Raw genomic sequence first — 23,651 nt, 5'->3', positions numbered from 1 at the left:
CCTGCTGGGTCAAGGAAGTGACTGTGAAGGAGGCCCAAGCATGTTCCCTGGGAAGGATGACAAGATACTAGCCAACCGAGACTCATGTGCCATGTTCCCCACCTGCTAGCAGCCAAGCTGTCCGGGGGGAGGGTGGTGTATGGCCCCCAGCCCGCCTCCCCAGGCTGCTGGCCAACCCAGTGTAAATATTATTACACTCCTACGCATCTGAAGGATGTTAATTATTAAAACACATGCCACCCAGGGTAGTGCACTGTAATTAGGTTCAAATTAAATTAGCATCCTCTTGTAATTAGGACATCAATAACCACTCTTGAGGCACCCATTTTCCAACCCCTCCCTCTTGCTTCCCAACATGGGCTAATGCAAGAAAAGGGGTCCATTGACTCTCCCCGGGACACAGGAATAATCAAACCCATAAATAAAGTGGAGGCCGCCTTGCCAGCTCTTCCCTCCACTGCCCACCTTCCCCACTGGCCTACACACTGGCTGGGAGGAGGCATGTGAAGGTCACCTGGGGGTGGTCTCTGCACTAGTACCCGCCTGGGGGCTAGCCCAACCCTAGGCTCTGCTGTATGTGTCAGATGGGAAACTTCCAGAGCCTGCCCAGATTAGCCATGCTGCTTCCCTGCCATCTGTTAGCCTCAACTCTGCTGCTCTCATCTGCGGTGACTCCCCAGCCATGGCTGTGCCCTGCACGCGGTTTCAGCATCTGCTGCCTCTTCCTCACCTGGCCCACATGCCCCCTGAGAGCCTGTGGGGTTGACTTGGCATCACTGGACCTGACACCGTTCGGCATTAGTTGGGTCTTAATCTGTGTTTGGTGGAGACATCAAGCTCAGGAGATCTTGCTGTGCAAGAGGGAAGGGGATGGGGAAGCAGAGCCCATGGTCCTGGCACCAAGGAACAGGCCTGGTACCTCCCTGGGGAAGGACCTTGGAAAGGCTTTTGGTACTACTTGTGCCAAGAGCGGATGCTGACTAGTCTCCACTGTGAAGAATATGCCAGCACACCTGCAGAGCCTGAGCACCTCCTTCCATTCTGCCCCCCGGGGTGCCTGCTTCTGCACCCTAGTCCCGGTCCTGCCTGGCACAGAGCCCAGGACTCAGGGGAGAGAGGACAACCGAGCTGGCCTCAAACCTGCTGAGTGGCATCAGTGCCTTCTGGCCTGGCGAGCGTTCTGACCTTGGTCTAAACCAGCCTTGGAAGAGAGAGTAAGAAGTGGGTAGGATCAGGCATCGTTTCAATTGGAGAACCAGGGAGGGTTTTTCCTTAGGCACAGAAGTAACCAAGGCAACTGTTAAGACAGCGAGATGATTTCAGTCCCTTTTACAAAGGAGTGGGCTGGCATTTTGTCCCACTGCCAACTGTGCTCAAGTGAACATGCACGGACCTACCTCTTGGCCCTACCAGGAGAGAAATGAGTGAAACAGGCATTCTCTTTTCCATGATGGATAAAAATAAACCCGAGACTGAGGGGCGAGTGGGCTTGCCTGCGGGGAGCAGGACAGTTTCTGCAGGGGTGGGGAGGGATGCACCGATCCATCATCCATGCTCCTGTTGGCTTCCTGGGCCCCCTGAGAGGCTTCATAGGGCCACAGGGCTCACTGGACCATAAAGGGTCTGGTTGGAGAGTGAAGCTGCTCTTGTTCTGACCACCCAAAGGGCTGGCAGGTGGGATGGGAGTCCTCGAGGAGGAAGGCAGCGCAGGGGTTTCTGGAGCTGCTCCGACTCAACATTTCTCCCTCCCTCAGTTCTCCTGGCTTTCACCTCTTAACTAGACTGCACCCCCGTACAGGAGGCTGACATCTCTTTGCTAAGACAGGAGTCTTGGGCAGAACCCCATGTACGCCCTGGGCCTGAACAAGTGTGTAGGAGGGTCTAATGGCCGGGAGCCAGAATTTCCCGGGGCCTCTGATTTGGGAATGAGAGGTGGTCAGTGAGGCCCCAGGCCCTGATTTCCCGTCAGATCAAAGGCCCAATCTCATGTGGCTCCAATGGCAGCTTGGCATGTCCCCTCAGCTCAGAATGGGAGGAAAGTGGGCTGCCGGGAGCATGTGCTGCCACGTGTCACCAGAATACTGCTTGGGAAGGTCACGGGGCTGAGGCACTGGGGGGATGGGAGGCAGGCAGCGCCCGTGGGTGCTATGGGTGCTGGCTGTGGTGACCTCCTCATGTACCCCCTTCTCCCTGGAGTCTGGGAGAAGCGACGGGCTCCTCACCATGCAACACAGGGCTGCTCACGGGACTCTCCTCCCTCGGGGGCCAGGAGGGACCGGGGGTTTCTGAGCTCCACAGACAGCTCTACTTTGATGACTCTGGTGAAAGCTGGTCAGTCAGATTAAGAGCTAACCTGGAGAGACAGGCCACCAACCTGTCTAGGGGCCCCAACCCTTTCTTGCACCTTGTAATTCTCCAGTGAGCAGACACCACTGAAGGGCTGGACAGGGAGCGGGGCCCTCGACCTGAAGACTTTCTCTGCAGCCTGTACTCCTGCCACAGCAGGGAGAGTGAAGTCACCTCATTTCCCTCAACAAGACCCTCCTGGACACCAGCTGGGAGTTTGGCAAGATTGTGAAGGGCAGGCCAGCAGCTCCATGCCTGGGCCTGGCAGGACTAAGCCCAACCTTCCACATGTGGACAGTCCTGGGCAGTCTGGCGAGTCAGAGAATCCCGGCCCTCTGCATGACACCACCAGGCCCCAGAAGTTGCTCTGCACTCTGAAGGGCTGCCTGGCTTCCTCCAGTGAGCTGTTTCCAGGGAGTGTGGGCAGGCATGTGGATCACTACTGGTCTGGGGAGGTATTCAAGTACCCAGGTCTCCTCCTGGCTGGGGTCACTGCAAATTCGGGCTCTGGATGGCCAGTAAGGTTGCAGATAGCGTGGACTATTTTATTGGGTCTCAAAGCTTTAAATACAGAAGGGGAGGGCTGGCGAAGGGGCAGATGTGGACACACTGACATTTGAGAATGGATGTATCTGAAGTCACATAATCAACAGCTGGACAGAGAGCTGGGAAGGGCAGTCTGGGACAGAAGTGGGGTACCAGCTGGCCAGGGGTGCCAGGATTATGCCTTCCATTTGGACAAAGTCTTTCATTGTTCTTCCTGATTGGAGGACGATTTTTAAAAAAAAACACAAACCCCCAAATAATAAAAACAGAAAATCAGCTGGGGGAACTGTGGAGGGCAGTGCTGGTCATCCCAGAAGACAATGGCCTGTCCCCCACCCTACCCCCAGCCAGGACACTGCCCTACAGGACATTTCCATACACTGAAGCAAAGCTGGACCCAATCTACACCCCATCTCTGGGGTATGGAGCTGAAAACACCCTCTAGCAGTGGAGGTGGTACTGGCGAGGGTGGCATGGGCTGGGCCCCATTCTCTCCTTAGCGGCCGTAGCCAAACTCATCCGCGTCGTCGGCTCGGAAGTCTCCATAGCGCCACAGGTTCAGCTGTGAGAAAACAAGAAAAACACTCAGGGAGGTGAGACCCGCTGGGACCCAGAGGGCCAAGCTTTCACTCAGCACTTCCTGGGGCTACTGAGGTGAACACTCACCCTGGCACTCTTGGCTGACTCCTGGGCATTCAGGTATTCTGTGATCTGGAGGGACAGAGAAGAGGGAGCATCAAGGTGGGAGCATTTGCAACTGGGCAGCCAGAGTGACCCTGAGAACCACTGTCAGGTGAGAACCTTCCAGGGGACCCTGAGCTCCCTGACAATATCCAAGGTGCAGTCACGATAGTCTCCTTGCTGTTTCTTGACTCTGCCCTGGCTATTCCATTGGCCTGAAATGTTCTTCCACTCTTGTCCACCTGGCCATCTATCCTGCGCCTTCCAATCTTAAATATGTGAGTGTTGCCGCCTCAGAGCTTAAACATGTAAGTATCACTTTCTTAATGAGGCCTCAAATGACCCTCTTTAAAATTACAACCACCCCTCCCGCATACTCCTGAGAGCCTTTATTCTATTTTATTTTTCCCATGGCACTTAATTCTAACATTCTATTTCACTGACTTATAGTTAATTTTACTGTTTGTCTCCTCACGCTGGAACATAAGCTCTACGGGGTTGTTGCTTCTTGTTCACTGCGATATGTAGACCCTCAATAAGTGTCTGATGAAGAACGAATAAATGGCAGGAGGTGCTCTCTTCATTTCAAGAACAGGAGACACAGGCTTTCTTTCCAAGGCTGATCTCCAGGGTAGGTGGAGGTGGGACCGATGCCTGGCACCAAGCCCTGGGGCTTTTCAAACAGGCTGGCGGTGTGCTGTGGCTGAGTCCCTGTGGGCCCCTGGCAATGGGTGACCCCTGGTGCTAGGAGCTGGTTGTGGACTTAGAACGAGAAGGGAGAGCAAGATGGGCCTTGACTCTCTCTGGCCACCCCTGGCAAAGCTTTTTAGCCCGTCACCTGAGGGTGCAAGCGAAGGGAAACTTTCCGCTCTAGTTTGCATCTGCATTCTCAGCCAAACCCGCAGCCAATTAATTTGGGATGTAATTAGCTTTTTTCCTTTTTTTTTTTTTTAAAACCCCAACAAACCCAAATCCATTATCTTTCCCCAGCAGGAGCAGCAGGATGGTAGGTTCCCGGCTCCCTCCCTGGCTCTTGGCGCAGTCCCTGCCCCCCTCTGTGACTGTGGTGGCTCGGGGACACCAGGGGCCGCCTCACAGCGGGCGGCCAACTTCCGGGTCACGTACCACTTTCTGGAACTGTTTCTCTTTGCGCACCTCCACCATGACCAGGCCCTCCTTCACCAAGCCCAGCCCCACGTCCCCCTTGGAGTCAGCAAATTGCAGGGTGACGTGGGGGCAGCCGGCTGTCAGGTGCTCCACATTGAGGAGGCACTGGGTGTTCTGGATGTCCCGCACCACGCTGTCCACGGCGTCTGTTCGGGCATCCTCCTGGGGCAAGGACACACTCCGGTCAGTGGGAGCAGTAAATGCAGGCCAAAGTCAGCCACGTGGGGCCCAGTGTCCTGTTCAGGGGCCTCCAAGGAAGTCTACCTGGCAGGCTCCCCGCCACTCCCGGCCTGATCCTAATGGGAGGAAACAGGCTCCGGACACGAGGTGTCCCCCCTCTTTCCAGTTCCTTCCCTTACCCCTGGGCCTATCTACAAATAAACCCAGCCCCTCCTACCCATGTACGCTGCCCACCACCCGTGTCTCCAAGGAAAAGTGGTGGATTCCCACCCAACAGGAAGCCTGCTGCTGCGGCCCAGACCCCTATGCTTCTCCTTCCGTAGGACTCGCTCTGACACGGTGCTATGGCCCCCACCCTCTGCCTTCACGGGCTCTCTCCACGGGTGGTCTGCTCTCCTCACACTGCCCCTTGACGACTGTCAACATCTCCTGTACTTTCTCTTCTGTCCTTCCACAGATTTTGTGAAAAGGGAGAAGCTATTCTACGTGCTGATTCATGCCTGTTCTCCCGTTTGCTTGCTGGTGCTGCATCTGGCGGCAGCCCCAGCCACGCTGTTCAGGGTGCTCTCCCGGGGCGCCAAGGAACCTCCTGGATACAGCAGACTGCTCTCCGGCCCGGAAACGGGGTGGCATCCAAGACCAGAGCGAAGACGCTCTCTCCCCTCAGGATACACTTCTGCCTCAGGCTCCTCTTCCTCAGGGGGCGAGAAGTCACCCTTCCCCAGGCTCTCGCTCCTCCCCACCCTACCCTATCCTCCAGTCACCTGCCTGTGACGTGTGACCCAGAAGCCCAGAGCATCTTCAGCGCTGCCTCTCTGGCGCCGGCCCCTCTGATGGTGCCGAGAGCTGCCCATGTGTGTTCCTCAGGCCCTCGCTAGGCCCCATGGCCGTCCTCCCTGGCCTGGGCCTTCCACTGCAGTCATCTCCCCACCACTGCTCCCTGCCTTCGCATTTCCAGAATGCTGCCAGCAGTAGCTGGCAGAGACAGATCTGCCTGTGTGGTCAGCACCTCTGCTGACCATCCTGCCGAGCTCCTCCTGTCTATGGCACAAAAATTAAACTACCTGCCAGGATGGATAAGGCCCCCCTGAGGTGCTGATGTACCTTTCCCTCCTCATCTCTGGCCTGCCACTGCCTACAGGGCCCTGGGAACTGGCCGCGGTGGATTAGTCTTTGCCCAAACACACACTGGTCCACCGGTTCACCCATTTCTCAAGAACCAGCGCAAATGCTCTAACGCCACCCCCTCTGCAGCAGCTTCCCTCCACTTCCTCAGCCATCTCCCTACTCCTGCTAACAAACGGTCATGGTTTCCATCTTCTCCCGTCAGCCCGTGAGGGCCGTGGGACCCCCAGGGACTGGCTGGGAGGTCCTGGCCAGGCCCGTTTGGAAGGAGGAAGTGCACTCACGTCCTGGGGCACCTGGATGAAGGCGAAGGCATACTCCGTGGCTTGAGCCGGCAGCACACGCGTGCTGAAGGCGGGTGGCAGGGTACCCAGGCGGGTGGACGGCAGGATCTCTCTCTGCAGACGACACATCAGGCCAACAGCATCACACACCTGACGCCCCTGGCCCTCATGGCACACTTCCCAGGGCTGGCCTCTGGGCATTCTTGCTGAGGGACTCCCTGCTCACCTTGGACCCACTTCCACTTAGCCACGTGTACAGGCTGGTGGAGTCACCTGGGCCTCAGGGAACATGGCCTGCTGTTCCACAGCGGGGGTGGTTTTGACTTACACCCTCTCCCCTGAGCCTGGTGCTGGCACATTTGGTGGCTGCCATTAAAATACTCAAGGTGAGAGCTGGACTTGAATTGTTCCTATTTCCTTCCAAAGCCTTTCCTCTGGGGCAGGGGTTCCACCTTCCCACAGGGAGGAGGTGCTTAGCTAGGAGAGCACACCAAGATGAGGATCTCGGCAGCCCCGAGCCTGGCCTTCCGGGGTTAAGTTGGGAGGATGGCCCAGCTCTGGACTTCCTTCTAACTGGCCCTCAGGGAAGCAGACAACACTGCCACATCAGGAGTGAGAACCATAGCGCTCTCTCCCGCTTGCCGCCTCCCTGACAGGGAATCACAGCAATTTTGACAGACTCCGAGGCCTAGCCTGAGGTGGCCAGCACTGTGCCACCTTGTGACTGCCCCTTTCCAGCAAGCCTTGATTCTGGGGTGAGCTAGGGATCAGCACATGGGACAGACACCCAGTGAAGCCTGAGGACCAGGAACAAGGGTATACAGGGGCTTTGTGGGTGCATTGGGAGGTGGGTGGAAGAAAAGGAATTGTGGAGTGGGTGGGCCTGGACAGGAGACCTAGCAGTGCTTTTAGGCCTCTGGCCACAGATGCCTGTTTCGCCTGGTGGCTCAGGAATCACAGCTTGTTACGTGAACAGCAGTGACGCCCAGATGTTCCCCATGCTGTCTTCATACACGAGTCTACAGTGCGGAGGATCTTTTGAGAAACCACAGGACTTGACGCTGGGACGACTGTGTTGAAAGGCTCCAGTAACCACTCAGGGTCCCCTCCCTGTCCCCCGCACTCACGTTGCCATAGTCGATGTAGAAGACATGTACTTTGGCTGGAGATTCGACCTTCTCTACTCTGGCGCGGTACCTGCAATGGCATTGTGGGCACAGCTTGAGGGACAGCCTGAGTCTGGTCTCTCTAGAGCCTTAGTGATGGTGGGGCAGGGGGCAAAGCATCCCCTGCCCAAGGCTCAGAGCCAACACCCATGCCTGTCACAGAGGGCAGTACTTGGTCTCCAGGAAGGCCGAGGCTTGGGGCGCTGTGGCCACCATATAATGGAATCAGAGCATAGCTGGGAGCAGAGGGAGGGAGAAAGGAGCATGTGGAGCAGATTAATGTGTCCTTGGGGCATAAAGCAACAAGACTAATGACTAGATTGATGTCTGCTGTTTAAAACCAGCACACTAAACAGCAGCTGTAATTAGCCGGCAGATCTGTCTGGGAGGCCGCAGCAGGGAACACATCCAAGTCACTTCGTCACCCTGGGAAGGCCACGGGCCCTACCCTTGGTAAAGCAGGCTAAGTGACCTTCCCGAAGCCTGTGACTGCTTGCTCATGACCCAGACAGCTAGTGAGAGGGGGAGGCCAGAGGCTGGTCTGGGTTCACTGAGGACCAGCTACCGCCCTCACTCCCCTGACCCGTGACATCCTTTTCCCCCATGTGGGGTGAGGGGTGTGTCAGAGAGCCCCAGGCAGCCAGGGCTGCTCCCTTCTCCTTGGGAGTTCTCTGGAGAGAAGAGAGACACCACTCTACTCTGGTGGCTGGCTGGACTCAGGGGATTCGCAGGCCACGTGCAGGCCCATTTGGGCTGCGGGCAGTGAAGAGCCTCCCTGGAGAGCTGGCCAAGATCACCGCCTGGTGGGACCCAGGCTGCTAAGGCAAAGGTCTGAAATCTAGCCGGTAGCGCTGCAGGCCAGTGTCCTGAGGAAAGACCTGTCTTCTGCTCCTGCTGAAGACTCCAGTCTGGCTTAGGCCTCAGTGCTTACCATTCTCCATCTACAAATTTGGCAATGCAGAATTCCCCCCGGCGGGGGGCGTAGGAGCCCTCCACAGGCGGGTGGCTGGCAATGTCATTGCGCATGTTCTCCATCAGCTTCTCCAGCTGGGTGCCTGTGGGGAGAAAGTGGGACTGAGACCTGGGGTCCATGCCCTTGGGGGCCTCCTCTCTGGATGGTGCGGGGCAGGCAGAGGCGGCCAGGGGAGTGGACAGGATGCGGAATTCTGCAGGGTGACAGCAGCACCGGCTTGCCCCCCCCCCCCCCCATCCTGCAGGGAAGTCCTCTAATTGCCTGCTCAAGAGGTTTCAAACAGTTTATCTTCTAAAGCGGGGCAGAGACTGGCTGACACTTTGGGCCTTGCAGGCTGAGTACTACCAGTCTCAGCTCCACGCTACTGGCTGTGGTTGCAGAAGCCCTCAGTGTTCCTCGGCTTTGGTTAAAGAGGGGAACATGAGCAAGGCTAAGGCCAGCCAGCTTCCTCCAGGGTGGCGGCTAATGGCAGCTGCTCTTTCCAACATCCTGTGGGCCAAGGTGGAGATGAAGGACGGGCCCCATACAACCCTGCATAAGGAGAGGGCCTCAGAATCTGAGTCATGAAAGATGGGGAGCAATTCTGGAAGCAATGCCAGGGCTCAGGAGATTAAAACCTTGTTACCTTGACTGCTCACCCTGAGACACACGCTGAACTTTGGGCATTGCCAGGAGGGGGTTCCATCCTCCCATCTCCAGTTCAGTGCTCCCCTCAACTAGGGGGAAGCAGTATCCTTCCCTCCCTGTCTTTCTCTCTGACCTTGGTCATGAGTCGCCAGCTTTAGTAACGTGGCAGTCTTCTTCCTGCTGCGGGCCCACCCACTCTGCTGGGCCCCACAGCACTAAGTATCAGAGGTTTCTCCTCTGACCTCCCTCCTGGCCCAAGTCCAGTGCTGCATCACACCCTCTTTGCCTCCCCAGGGAAGGATGGCCGGGTGCTGCAGTCTAAGTGTGTGATTCCTTCTCTTCATTTTCAGGGCCCCAGGCCACAGTGCAACAGGTGCCTACCACATGTTGGCTTTGTAAGTTCCTTGTCTGGGTTTATGTTTCTGCCACTACAGTGTGAGCTGCTTCAGGGTACAGACCATAGCTCACTTGCTTCTGTTTACTCTTGCAGGCCTAGGAGAATCCCCGACGTGTTCAGGGTGCTTAATGGTTCAACTGTGTGGAAGATGAACTCTGCATACACACGTTGAGGACGTGTACCCACTCTTGGGCCTCTGCAGGTGTCCTGGCAGTGCTGAGACTCCGTTTTAGAACTGGGACTTTTTGGCAACAGCTCACACCCCACACCCCTGCTCACCCTCTTCTAATTCTCCTGAGACAGTGTTCCTTGCCCACAGACAGTAAAGTTTCAGGACCGAGACGAAGCCCCTACACAGGCAACTTCCTCCTTTACTAGGGCTATTTTTATTTATGTTTTGCTCCAAGGCAACAGAAGCAGGACTCTGCCTCCTGCAAATAGGCACAGCCCTCTGGGAGGGCCTTATAGACAGCCTGGTAGGTCATTTGCAGCTAATGGCAATGTTTTCATCATTTCATCAGATCCTTCCCGAAGGCAGGCTTTAATTAAGAGCAGGGAGACAGGGCGCGAGAATGTCCCCCAAGAGGGGATGTTAAGTCCAGAAGGGGGAGGCTGCGCAGGCTGAGGCCTATTTTCATGGGTTTTATGGAGCCGCCACCATCTCCAGGTGGCAGCCCATGATGCGCCTCCCTCCCCCGACAATACTGGAGGAACACATGGTGCCCCCTTAGTTCTCTGCCTTCCCCACCCCTCACTGTAGTGTCCTGGTGTCCTCTCAGGGACAGCCCAGAGGGACGGGGCAGTCACAGGAAGCCTGAGAGGACACACTGGTGGAGGGTCATGAACTCTCGAACTTTGTCCCCTGGAGAGTTCAGGGACCTGTTCTTATTCAAGGTGGGTGTTCCCCAGCAGGACCCGGTAGCCAGGTGGAGCCTGCCCGGGAATCTGCATTCCCTTCCCAACAACGGACCTGAGGGCCCCTCTTCTCTCTTTCCCACCTGGGCTACCACCTTCCCTGTCACCCCCACACCTAAAGACCAGCTGCCTCTTGGCTTCAAGTCCCAGCAGTGGCTGGACCAGCTTTCACCAGGATGGCGGTGGACCTCAAAGACGCTATTCCTAAAGGCTCGTCAGCTCCCCCTCCACACCTCCCTGGCTTCTCCCCCCCACCCCCAAGCTGAGACAGTCCAGGATCAGGAACAATCTGTTTTTCTTGGTGAAATGGCATCGTCACAAAAGCAGCTGCCTGGGAAATAGCATTACAGAGGAAGTGGCTGAGACGTCGCACTGGTGACCTGGAGTGGACTGGGGCGGGGGTGAGGCGGCCAGCAGAGCTGCACCCTGCCATCCACGGAGCTACTCTGAGAGCCAACCACATCTTCAGCCCCCTCAGCCTTGCAAGCAGTTAGCTCCTTGTACCCAGAAGCAGCTCTAAGAGCTTTTTCTCTCTGCTCTCAACTAAATTATTTCTCTGCACAGGGTGGCAGAGAGAGGAGGGAGGTCAGAGTGAAGACAGTAAAGGGGTGGAGGTGGGAAGCTGGGCCAGAGAGGCCAAGTGCTGGGGCTGTGAGAGCTGTCTCTCCTGCCCTGTGCCTTCCAGAAGCCCGGGGTCTTGGGCCTAGGGGACCCTGTCACAGCGCACAGTACTCAAGGACAGGAGGGGGGAGAAAGGAGGCTGCAGAGGGAGGGTCCTTCAGAAAGTCTGTCCGGGGCTGACTTCCCCTGGAGCGCTGCCTGTTTCCATGGCAACTGGCTACCACTCAGGGCTATGGTAACCTCCAGAGAAGGAGAAACCCCAGCAGAGACAAGCTCAGGCGCCCCTCTCCTGCCTTCCCAAGGAAGCTGAGAGGGAGAGCGGCTGAGTGAGGTCAGTTCCTGCTTCCTGACCAGACAGACCATCTGGTCATAGACGTGGAGGGCTACAAATCCTCCAGCCCAGCGCAGCCAGGGGTTTCTGCGTGTAAGATGATTACTGAAGAGTCACAGAGCACCACCCAGACAAGTCTGGATACCTCACCAGTCCTCAAAACACCCACTTAGCCTCGCCCATGCTGGGGCTCACGAGATGACCCTCAGGTCCAGAGAGTGGTGTGACAGGGCCTGAGAGGTGGGCATTTGCCCTTAGCTGTTTTGAGGGGAGGCCCCTGGGCTGCTCCCTTTTCTCCCACTGCACAAAGTGGCCAGGGGGGAAGGCTGGCCCATGCTAGGAGCTACAAGGCAGTGGTACCTGGGACTGGGCCTGCGCACTCACCCGTCTCCACATCCTGCACATAGAAGTGCAAGTCGTCGGTGATCTCGGTCACGAACACTGGCTTGTAGCTGGCCGAGCGCTCCTTCTCCTCCAGCACGGGTACCACCTCCTCCACGGGCTGCTCCTCATAGTGGGCCCAGACCTGTAGGCGTGGTCAGCAGGGCCAGGGGAGGGGTGTTAGGGAGTGAAGTCAGAAAGGATGCCAGGAAAGGTGCTTTGGTTGCAAAGCAGGGTCACCCCTGGGGTGAGTGAGTGAGGGGGGTCACTGCAAGCACTTTGCTCACATCACGCTGGACCAGGCCCCTGGGGCGCTCCTACCTCTGAAGGGGAAGGAAACACTTTCAACTTTCTCATCTGATCCAGAGAACCTCAAATTCTGGCAGGCACCAGAAGCAATTGGGGAACTTATTAAAAATGCTGGTGTCTGCGCCCCACCCCAGGCCTAAGGGTCCCAGAAGAAGTGAACCAAAACCAAATGCAGGCACCCATGCAACTCTCATGCACCCCAGAGCGTGAGGACCTGGGCCTGGCTCCGACCCAGCCGCCTTGCCCACACCACTCTGCAGCGGACCCTCTGAACTCTCTGGGCCCCACTGTCACAGAGCCAACTGTTACTCCTGAGGCAGTCTGAGCGGCGCCTTGGGGCGTGGAGTGCCTCCTCTTAGCACCTTCTCTGTCCTCACCTCCAGCACCTTCTGACCACTGCTCAGAAGCCGGGCCACTCCCCTCCGCCCTTCCTCTCTTGTACTTCCCGGCCCTGCGCTGTCAGGGCTCCAGCGGCTCAGAAGCTGATTGGAGGTGACAGCGCGTCAGGTCCAATCCTGCGGCCAGGAGATTATCCCAGTAGTGAGGCCTGTCAGAACAGGGGAGGGCTCTCCAGCTGAGTGGTGGGAAGGGGGGGGGAGTATGGGGAATAGACCACACGCGAGTCTCTCACACACACACAAGCCCCAAAGTTACATGCCTACTAGGTACCAGGCACTATTCTAAACATTCTCCAAACATTACTATTTACCCCTTGCAAACTTGTGGGCAGGGACTAACATTACAAGTTTTACAAGTGAGGAAACAGGCACACAGGCTTGCTAAAAGCAGGGGCACCAGGATTCGAACAAGGGCAGCCTGGCTCTGGGGCCCTTCAAGTCACACCGCCTGGGTCTCCAGGAGACCCTGCAGTAGGCAGGAGATGGTGGGTTGTCCCTTCATTTTGCCCTTTAATTTCTCTGGCCAGAGATGTGTGCCTTCCCTGCTTCGACTCTGCTTCTCCTGAGGGAGGAGGCAAGTGGTTTGCCCACACACCATTGGACAGAGCCTCTTGGCTGATGTGCAGATGGCTGGGAGGCACAGGGAGCAGCTTAAGGGACAATGGACTCCTGGGGCCACTGATCTGCCTTGGGTTTGAACCCACACAGTGTGACCCCTCACTGTCCCCATAGCTGTGTCATCAGCACCCAGACAACGCTGCTTCTACCCACGCCAAGACCTGGCTGTCACAGGAGAGAAGGTGGGGGCAGCACTCCTTCTCACAGCTTTGCCTCCAGTCAAGCAGACCCTCCTGCCCTGATGGAGGAGGAGGCTTCTGGCTTTGTCCCTGCTAAAGGGTTTTTCCAATCAAAGACTATGGCGTTGACCTTTGAGAGCACTTTGGGGTCAGCCATAATTGCTTGTAATTCAAGGCCCAGTTCTGAGGCTTTCCTCTTGGCCCCCGACAGCTAGAAATCTCCCAGGGAAGGAGCCACTCAGCCCCTCTGGGATCTCGGCAGCTCCCAGGATCAATGGGACTCTCCGCCTCTGAGAAACAAGACAGCCATCACTACTTCAAATGAGCTGGAGCTGAGCACGGCCCCCCCTCTCCTGCCCCAGCTGTCTATTCCCTGCCCCTTCTGCCAGAACCCACCCTGAATCCTGCCAGCGGGCCTTCCTCGTGCACCTGCTCCTCCCCTGGCTCCGTCCCCTATCAGGGAGCAGGGACAGGGCACCTATGCAGGCTCCAGAGTGGGCTCCAGGCTGGGAGATGTTCTAGGCCCCATCCTAACCCAGCCCCCTGCTTCCCTGGCTTCCCGAAGCTGTGGGGGAAGGAGACTCCTTGGCAGCGTTGATGAATTGGGAACAGACTGACAGGGTGAGAGCAGAAAGTGCTAATGACTCCTCAAGTGAAAGCACCTCAGGCGACAGCATCAGGTTTCCTCCTGGGGGAGAGCTGGGGCTTCCTTCCCAGCAGGCTCAGGTGGGCAGCAGCTCAGGTCCGGATGAAGCAAACAAAGCCTCAGGGCTGGTTCTCGGGCCCCTAGTGCCACAGGGAGTGCTGCACAGGCAGGTCCTGTGACAAGGTCCACTAGTGGGAAGACACTAGTAGCCTGGGGCTATCAAGGGGAGGGCGAGCTGCTCTCCAGATAAAGGGCTGAGTTAGAACCTAGGACAGTGGAGCTCTGAGGGTTCTGCCTTTCCCTGGGGGATAGAAGCCACCAGCTCCTCCCAGGGACCCTGGTGAAACTGGTAAATGTGGCTGGGTCAGCCAACTGTGGACTCAGCCAACTGTTGGACTGGGTCAGCCAACATGTGCCCCTACCCATGCAGGAAGGACATTCTGCCTACACAGGCACATTCTGCCTGACTTCTGCAGAGCTGGGGTGGGAGGGGACAGACACAGTGGTGAGACACCTGTCAGACACGGGACTCCCACAGCCACCCTAAGCCTCTCGCAGCTCAGGCCCCTGACAGGAAGCTTGTTTTGGGGAATCCCAAGTGGGATGGCTCTTCCGAGAGGAGGAGGAAGCCCCCAAAACCTCTTCCAGGAAGGGAAATTGTGCATAGAGACTCAAGAGTCTGTGCCTATGATTCCAGCCCCAGTTCTTTGGGAGTCAGATGATGCCGAGCGCTGGGTGCCGAGAACACTCCTGGCCTTTGGGAGTCAGTCCTAGCTGGGCAGAAGCAGCAGGCGACTGGGGGGCCCACCTACAGAGTGGCCACCTCTGTGCTGCACTGGGGTCCCTCCTGCTTTAAGGCCAGGGACCAGGGTGGAGGGTGTCATGCCAGTTCCTGTCCTGCTCAGGCGCCCCTCTGTATCCCAGGGCTCCTGGCACTGCCCTGGGGAAGAAGCCCACTGTGCGGGTGCAGGGAAGGCCCTGTCAGACCCAGAGGGTTGTCTCCTCCTCCCTCTTCCCCTTATTCCTTCCCTGGGGAGCCCCAGGGCCTCCTCCTGGCAGGAGATGCAATGTGGACTGAGGCTCCGCTGGCTGGAGCCTTTCCTTTCTAAATCCTATTTAATATCGCTGCTCAGGAGGCTCCAGGGGTGGGGCTGGCACGGGGCCAGTGTGGCAGAGGCCTTCGAGCACACAGTGGGGAAGCCAAGCTCAATAAAAGCCAATCAATGGCCAATCCAGCTCTGTCCAGGGCCCCGCTGGGGCATGAGTGGCTCTGAGGGAGCCAGTGGAGACAGTTACCAGCTGCGGCTCCCTCCTTGGTTCCCAAACCTGCCCGGGATCCCAGAGGAGGCGGGGACCACTCTGTCAGCTAGGAGAGGGCCAGGAGAGGCCTTCTGCCCAGGAGAGGAGTCCCGCTCCATGGGACAGGGAGAGATTAGGCCTGGCAGGGTGCTGGCTAAGTTCTTACAGCTGGGAAACCAGCATTGTGGGGTTCCTCAGAAACACACCTGCACCTAATCACACGCCCTAAAGATTTCTGCAGGCTCCTGGTGTGCAGATCTCGCAGCATTACCTTCTTCGGGTACTGCTGTGATCTCTCAAACCCAAACACCTGTCTCTTGACAGGTAAGGTGGCCCTCATGGGGTCACAGCAGGGCAAGATTGGGGATCTCATAGACACCTCAGATACTTAGTTTTCTGTGCCCCCACCAAACTCTTGTCATCTGGGTGGGGCCAGCTGTGAGGGCTGTGGCAGGGCTCTGCCCAGGCTGCTCCTGGGAACTAGGTCCAGTGTAACCATGAGAGGTCCCCCCAGGATCCTAGCAGAGGGCAGGTGTGCAGGAGAGGGGCTTAGGAGGCAGGCAGTCCCCTGGAGAGTTGTGCCCAGCACTGATTGGACTGGAACAAAAACATGCAGCCCACGTTAGGAGTTAACCACCGGCAAGTACTCCATCCTCAGCATCATTACGTGGCACCAGTAAATGATGACTTGGGCTCTTTCAGACAGATCTACTGTGTAGTCAACAGTGATATCCAGTTAAGCACCTGGCTGGGCACCCAGGCCTCCATCTTAGCCCCGGAGAGCCCCCTCTGTCCTCTCTAGGGTCTCCCTAGGGTCACCACCCTCAGAGGGCAGAGGCCCGGGCGGATCTGAAGTGGTACCTTCTAGGCTCACATGGAGTAGCCAGGGGACAGGGCCAGGGGAACGATGCTTCTATATGGGCCTTGGAGGCTGCTACCTCCCGGTGAAGGCCCTTTGCACATGAGGCCCCAGCACCACGCCTCTCCATCCCTGGCAGTGAGCAAAGGCCATGGGGTGGCAGTCTTAAGTTCAGCTGTCACAAACAGGATATCCAAGAGGAAGCTCCTTTGCTGTAAGGGCTGTGGCTGCCTGCTGCCCCATCACTCACAGACAGGGTTTAATTGAGTAGGGAGTGAAGCAGAAAGGGGTGGCCTCTGAGGTGGCCACATGGTGGCTTGTTCCTCCAGGGCATGGACGATCTCTCACCTGCTCTAGCTCTCTGAGCCACCTCTCTGGCGTCTTACCTTCATTAGGGCTGGGGCCCGCCCTAATGCCCAGGGGATGGGAAGACAAGACAGATCAGGAGAGCATTCCTGGGCGCAGTCCCTGGGGAAAGATGTAGTCCCTCTTGGCAGAAAGGTGGAAGAGAGACGCAAGCCCTGGCTGCTCCGGGCTGGAGGAGAACGCAGAGCCCTCTGGGCCCCGAAGCCCCCCCACTCCTTTTGACAGGTGTTTGGGCCTTGGCTCTGGTAGGTGAGTTCTAAGCCAGATGGCTGTCCCGTGGGGAGGGAAACGTTTATTCCTGGCACAAATTTATGGCTCAGCATGGCTGTCCCGTGAAATCCTCCTCAAGCTCAGAGAAGCCCTGACAAATTGGTGGCTGGCTGATTTATCCCCATTATCCGGGCTGGGTTGTAAGTCAGTGGCGACAGGCTAGGAGAGGATTGGGCCTGGCTCCTACCACCAAGCCATTGGGTTCCTTAATCGTCAATTTGTTTCCAAAAGCTGCTTGCCGACCCACCCCCCCTGTCTCTTCTACGCAGTGTCTGCAGAGACGGATGGGCTGTAAATCTGCTGTCCTAACAGCTTTATGAATCTCCTGGGGCAGCTTCCAAAAGAGGCTTCCCTGCAGGGCAATTATGAAGGAAACTTAGACTTGAGTTGCAGGCCACGGGCCCGCTGGATGCACTGATGGGTCAGCATTGAGGGACGAGTTCCTCCCTGGCCTCCTGCTCCCCAGTAATTTCTCTCATCAGTCCACGGTTACTCCCTCTTCCAGGGACATTTCTGCTCCAGGTCCCCCGGAGCAGGCCTGGGGCCCACCTACAACAGGCTAAGGATGCCTAAGGGGGCGGCCTCTCCCTGGGTCATGTGGTTCTTGGCGTGGGGTCTGAGACCAGCACCAGCTGGGCACTAGTTCCTAGTGTCCGGGACGGCAAGCGCCTCTGTCTGGTGATATAGTGTATGGGGGAGGGGTGAGAGGAACTCGGAGCTGGCGATGTACCTTCTCTTTCTTCTGCTTGGCGGCCTCCTCTGCGGACAGCAGGGATTTGTAGTAGGAGCTGCGCTCTGCAGTGAAGTGGACCTTGGAGAGTGCGTGCTCCACCAGCAAGACGGACAGGTTGGCGCCTTCGATGTGCAGCCAGCCGATGAAGTTGCCAGCCTTGTCCATGCTCTCCACCTCCACCTCCACCTGGGGACCAGAGAAAAGGGGTGTCAGCTTGCAGGAGGCTGCCCTGGGTATGCAGGGGGTAGGGAGGGAGCAGCACAGAGGCCCGGGGCTCATGGGCAGCGGCCTCCTTGTTCACTCCTTGGGGGGAGGAGCTGGAGCCCCCGAACTGCTGACCCTCTTAGAACCTTTCACCTCAATTCTGCAAATCGGGGCTGCAATTTTTAGCCAATCACATCCTCGACCTATGATAGATACGTCATTGACAAAGCAACTTCAAAGCTCCCCTCTTCTGGATCAGGAGTGAGGTGAGATGCAGACACAGTTATGGGTACATCCCACACTTTACCATCCACCCCCAGCTCCACTGGGAAGATAGGCAGGCCCTGGGGAGCAAGGTAATCCCTGGGGAGAGGGGTGCCTGTTCTTGGAAGAGCTGAATGAATTAGAGCACATGAAAGGTGATGAAAGTGGTTGCAAGAAAGCCAGGTGAGGCGTGAAGGGGACAGGTGGGCTGAAGGATGAGGGCAGGAAATGCACCACCCCTGGGGCACTTAGGGGCTGACCCTACCAGGTTACTCCCAGAAAAAGCAATTGGAGCCAAGACCTTGAGGCCCAGTGTTAAGGCTGAACCCAGGAAACCTCAGGAACCACTGTAGGTCTCAAAGGCTCCTAGACTGTCTCCATTGAGACTCCCCCACCCTTGCCCTGAAGGCCCAGGATCCCAGACCCAGCACTGCCTCTGCTCCTAACAGAGCAGGCTCACTGCCCTGGGCCTCACAGTGGTTCTTCCCCTGTTAAAGGGACCTATAAGAATGGTTGCTGCCAAATGTAAAGACTTGTATTAATTTAAATAGCTTCAAGCTTGATTAAGCAATAAAATGAATGTCTAAATGCCTGGGCCAGAGTGGTGGCAGCGGCCTAGGACAGAGGGTTTGGGTGGGGAGAGGGTGGGAGAGGGCCCGCCCACCTGGTGGGGCTCTCACGCAGCAGGGAGACATGACTCCTTAGAATAGACAGAGGCGGCTGGGTGAGCAGAGAGTAGGCAGTGGGAGGAAAACTAGGGGCAGGGCCAGGGCAGAAGGTCCCTGGCTTCTTTCCATTCTTGAATACCCTTGAGGCCCACACTCTAGTGCAAACGCCCAGTTCAACAGGGTGTGGCAGAGAAAGGGCTAAGCAGTTTATAATAACTAGAAGATACTCTTGATCCAGTCCAACTGGATGTTGGAGGTGGGGAAACCAAGGCACAGTGAAGTGACGTGTCCTAGTAAAAGGCAGGCTGGGGGAAGAATCCAGGTTTCCCCGGCCCTTCTCTACACGGACTCCTAGTTGCGAGCAGAAAAGACCCTCCTGCACCTCTTTTCCCTTTTCCACAGCCTGCTGTTTCAGGAGCAGGCCTTCCTTGCATCCTGGGGCACCCTCCAGCAACCTCCACCATCTAGACCGTGGGGCCTTGCGCCTCACTGGCAGAGACAGGGTAGACGTAAGTGGGCTGGGTGTCTACCGTGTCTACCCCAGGCCTACACCACATGGCTGAAGGACAGAAGCAGGGAGAACCAGCAGTTCCTATAAAAGTCAAATATTTTTCTCCTCAAATTCTGGCAAGCCATTTACCAGCGGGCCTGCATTAGTGCGGGGGTGAAAGACAAGTGGGCAAAACGATGCTCTGATAAAAAACGGAGCCCCCGAGCTCACCAGCCAATAAGACAATTAAATTCAAGATGGGGGAGGGACTTCCCCAAGAGCTTTTGCCACCTTGCAAAGGCCCTGGGGCTAGAGTCCTGGGGTCACTGCAGTGGGACCCTCCTTTAGTGGGAGGGCTAAGATTTGAGAAGAGGCGCCATGCTTGCTATGTGGGACAAGAATAGGGATGGGTGACATGATAGGTAGGAAGCCCATGGCTCTTTGTCTTAACTTGCCAAGCTTTATCAGACATGCTAAGGCCAAGAAGCAGGTCTCAGAGGACTTGTGGGGAAGCAGCAGGGAGAACGGGAGGAGGCTTGCCTTGAGTCTGGGTGTCGACGCTGGCTCCCACCACCAAACTAGTGGGCTCCACTATATTTGGGGGCTCATGAGAGACTTCCTTCTGCCTGGCTGAAAGCAAATAAAGTTGGTACAGTGCCCAGGCCCCTCACTCTTGTACCTCCATAGGGTTGGCAGGCAGGTGGCTCTTTCCTGAAGCTGAGGATGGCTGTCCTGCTTGGGACAGGGCCCCCCTCTTCTGGCGGCCAGTGTGGCTGTGCCAGGCTTTGCACATGACTCTTTGGCCCTGAACTTGCTGGGATGATGGAAGAACCTCAGAGACCGGCAGCACCAGCCCTCTCATGCTATAAAGTGCCCATGCTCAGACCTCCTTCCACACGGCAAACTCCAAATTCACACTGCACCTTTGGAGGCCACTAACCAGATGCTGGCCTGTCCCAGGTTCATGTGAGGGAGGACCCAGTGACTGGCAGCCACACCAGGTCCCGAGCCACCAGGGAGCAGCCAGGCTCGTTTGCTGGGGAGCACCAGCTTCACACTCGCCCAGCCTCGCTCCACCCGCAATCAATACGCTAACGTGCTCTTGACAAGTGTCTGGGCCCGGCAAGCCGCAGAGGAAAGTGATCACTGGCCTTGGGCGCCGTGCTGCTCGGAATCCATCTCAGGCTGTAGCGGGAGATAAAGCTGTCGCCCACGGGCCCCTGTTCCCCCTTTTATTACAACCATGCAACCACAGTCATTTCTCCATCAAACAAAGGCAGTCAGGGAAGGAGCGCTGAGCTCACTGGAGGGAAGGGGCTGAGCTTGTGTTCCCCCAGCTCTTGTCCTCTTGTCTCTCAGACCAAGCCCTGTGCTGTGGCTCTCCTTCTGGACAGATCCAGCTTAAACTGGTACGTGGAATTCAGATCAGCTCAAAGTCTTTCTCCTTTCTGGCCCTGAGGGAGTTATGGGGGAGCAAGCAGAGGGCTAAGGAGGGCGCTCCCAGGTTGGGATAAGCCTTTATCCTTTGTCATGTTTCTCTTTTATATTGACAGCCAGGCAACTGTGGCTTAAGTGTGACATTCCACGGGTCCATTTCTGGACAAGTTTTATTTCTCTGTTCAACTTTGGGATCAAATTTCTGATACTTTCCCTTAATTGAGAAAACACACACACACACTCACTCAAATATAGCTCTATAAAGTCACTGTGAATATTGAATTAGTGAATGCTGAAACCCTGCTCCTGGGAAAATCGGGGTAGGTTCCTGCGAGATGCTGGTTACAGTTTCATCAACTTACTAATATACAATCTTCTTTGTGTTTCTGCTTAAGGACACACCTTATTTAATGTACATTGATTAACACTGAACCCACGCTCAACAGTACTGCAACTCGCACTGGAATAGTTTATACCTAACATGCACACTTTCTTCATAATGCACGTCACAGCCTTCTTGCACAAAGGATCTCTAGATAGCATTTCAGCCCTGTGCTTGCAGGCCATTTTAAACAGCAAAATCGCCAACAAAAAGCACAAACACTTTGAAAAATGTGCCACTTGGTAAACCACAAAAAGAACTTGTCGGCCTCCCTGGTGGCACAAGGGGTTAAGTCTCAGCACTATGAAGCTATCAGCAGCACGAGTTCGATCCCAGGCCAGGGAGCTGACCCACATGACACAGCAGACCTCCCCTGTCTCGCCTGCTGCTCTCCTCAGCAGTGTATTTCAGTCTGCCTGTTCTGTTCCCTACTCTGTCTCTGGTGAATCTGCTCAACCCCTGCACCTCTGGCCTGCACCCCAGCTCTTGTATGCATAAATGGAAATCTTTAATAAAAAAAGCTTGTTTGTAGTGTGAGAGCTGAAACCTGGCAGAGCAGCACCCAGTTCAACTCAAGCTGGGAACACGCTCAATGGGGGCTCAAATTTTTGCCTCTGTAGGCACATCGACAAGCAATCAAAAAAGCAACATGAGTACTGATTCTGGGGTCACAAAAAAATTTAGCAAGTAGGTGGATTAGCAAATATGGAATCCTGAATGAGGATCGACCATCTACAGACAAGCAGCGTGCTATTTCGTACAAGTTGTTTCAAACTGAAGACAGGAGTTAGGGGAGGCTCATTCTTGTCAAATATATAAGAAAGCTCTTTTCATCCAACTGGTTCTTGCAAGCATTAAGTGAGTACTGCTCATGGAGTGCTGTGTAAATTGCAAAGCACTACACAAGATTGCTACTTGTCTCTTCAGCATCCTGGAGTGTTTCAGCAAGAGACCTGGACTCAGCTACCTTGGGAGGCTCCATAGCAGCATGTGACAGAGGGTGTTCAGGCTTGGGGGTGGTCTTGGTCCTGCCAGGGGCTGGGAGTGGGCTTCATATGCATGTACAAAGGGGCATGGGCAGTGCCAGCAGGGTGGTGGCTGTTCTTCATTCTTCCCTCCACAGTGCTCAGGCTGAGAGGATACCCAGCAAACAGTTCAAAGGAGGAACTACCTGAGACTATGAGAACAGGGCACCACTGAGGAAACTGGTGGTTATTGGTTGAGGCATAAGTGGGGAGCCTCGCCGCCAAAAGGTCAGATTGGACCGTCAGGACACGTGGGGCTGCCTGCACTCCTGCTGGTCTGGTTATGGCTGGGCGCCTCTTCCCTCTGCTCCTCATGCTGGTGCAGTGGGAGGCGTTTCATAGTCTGGAACGAGGCCCTGTGAGCTGAGCTCTTCCCAGCCTCAACACTACCTTCCCGTGAAGGCTCCCCAGTCTATGGTGAACCTCCCACTGAACACTAAGGGGCGCACCCTCCGTTCGACACGGTGGCGGGCCAGTGGGCAGCACAGAAGAGCGTGGACTCTGGAGGCAGACTGCCTGGGTTCCAATCCACCTGCACCAACACTGGTGAATCACTCAGCTGCTCTGTGCCTCTGTTTACTATAAAATCGGAGTGCAATGGTACCTTCCCTCAAAGGATTTGTTAATGAGGATTAAATGAGCTAATACAAATATGTTTAGCACTTAGAAGAGTGCCTGACACACATATGCTTCATCACCATATCATCAATTATTTACTTCCTGGTAGGGGCAGTAATTTCATTTCCAAATGCCTTCATTCTCCAACTAGACTGCCAGCTCCACGGGGACTGAAGCTTGTTCTATTCTCTGAATCTTCTCTGGAGCTGGGGGTACTGACTGGGCCATGAGCAGACATGGGTTCAAATTTTAATTCTAGCCATGAATTTCTGGGCAAGTCACATGACCTCTCCTAGCCTGTTTCCTTAACTCTGGAAAGCAGGAGAGGGTCCAGTGTATTTAAAGTGAGGTAAAACTGCTTTTTTGTCCCTTCAGCCCAGGCTGACCGACAGCAGCCAGGATTGAACGCCCAGCAGCAGCTTTGCTTGATCAAACTCAATCTCCTTCATTTTCCCCCAAGCCCCAAAAGTGTTAGGTTTCTTAAACCTGGGGGTCCCTATCCAAATTACAGAGTGGGCAGTAAGGCAACTGGGGGGTTGACACCAGAGCTAATGTGACTGCCCCCAAACCCAGCTGAACAGATGCCTTTTGCCCAGTGGCGAGGGGTCCTTCCCCTGAGGCCCAAGGAAGGGTGCGGACCAGCCAGCCATGCCCAGTGGGGAGGCAGCTCCAACAATGGAGCTGGACTGGCTATGGGCTGGGCAGCCAGCGGGCCCTGCTGCCTCACAGCGGGACACGTCCTCCTGCTCCCATGCACATTAATGTGCCACTAATGAAATTGTTCTGGCTTATTTACCAAATTAATACAAACGGCACAGGTTGTTAATTTGCATGTCTCCTAATTACTGAGGAAGAGCTCCCGTGCCCAGGCAGCACACACCTCAGTGCCCACCCAGTTGGGCTGTGGTGGTACCCTTCCAGCTGTGGGCAGGTGAGGCAGGGGTGGAGGAAAGAAGTGGAGCAGACCCAGCTTTCCATGGCTGGGAGCCAATGAGGGAGGAAGGTGGCAGCCAGGAATTTGTTTTCATTTCCCATCACCCTTTGCTCCGCAGCTGGAGTGCGCTAGCCTCTAGAAAGATAGACGGCGTCTCTGGCCCCCCACCAACCCTTACACTGCTTTTCCCCAATTGTCTGGAGTCTGTCCCA

At 56.0% G+C, this 23,651-nt stretch overlaps 1 protein-coding gene across 1 annotated transcript in view; it reads right to left on the bottom strand.

The window, feature by feature from the left end:
- Positions 1–2,459: 2,459 nt before the first annotated feature.
- Positions 2,460–23,651, bottom strand: part of SND1 (staphylococcal nuclease and tudor domain containing 1) — a 408,553-nt gene continuing 387,361 nt past the window's right edge. Inside the window, exons 17-24 of the mRNA XM_037512772.2 lie at positions 17,415–17,603; positions 11,744–11,885; positions 8,427–8,550; positions 7,457–7,526; positions 6,330–6,443; positions 4,699–4,902; positions 3,559–3,603; positions 2,460–3,454 (exon numbers count right to left, since the gene is read on the bottom strand). Of these exons, the coding sequence (XP_037368669.2) occupies positions 3,389–3,454; positions 3,559–3,603; positions 4,699–4,902; positions 6,330–6,443; positions 7,457–7,526; positions 8,427–8,550; positions 11,744–11,885; positions 17,415–17,603 (954 nt within the window). The 3' untranslated portion in view covers positions 2,460–3,388. The remainder of the gene's footprint in view (positions 3,455–3,558; positions 3,604–4,698; positions 4,903–6,329; positions 6,444–7,456; positions 7,527–8,426; positions 8,551–11,743; positions 11,886–17,414; positions 17,604–23,651) is intronic.

Source organism: Talpa occidentalis, unplaced genomic scaffold (assembly GCF_014898055.3).
Source record: "Talpa occidentalis isolate TD23 unplaced genomic scaffold, MPIMG_talOcc4v2.1, whole genome shotgun sequence".
Classification (NCBI taxonomy): domain Eukaryota; kingdom Metazoa; phylum Chordata; class Mammalia; order Eulipotyphla; family Talpidae; genus Talpa; species Talpa occidentalis.
This window is presented reverse-complemented; position numbering and strand designations above follow the sequence as displayed.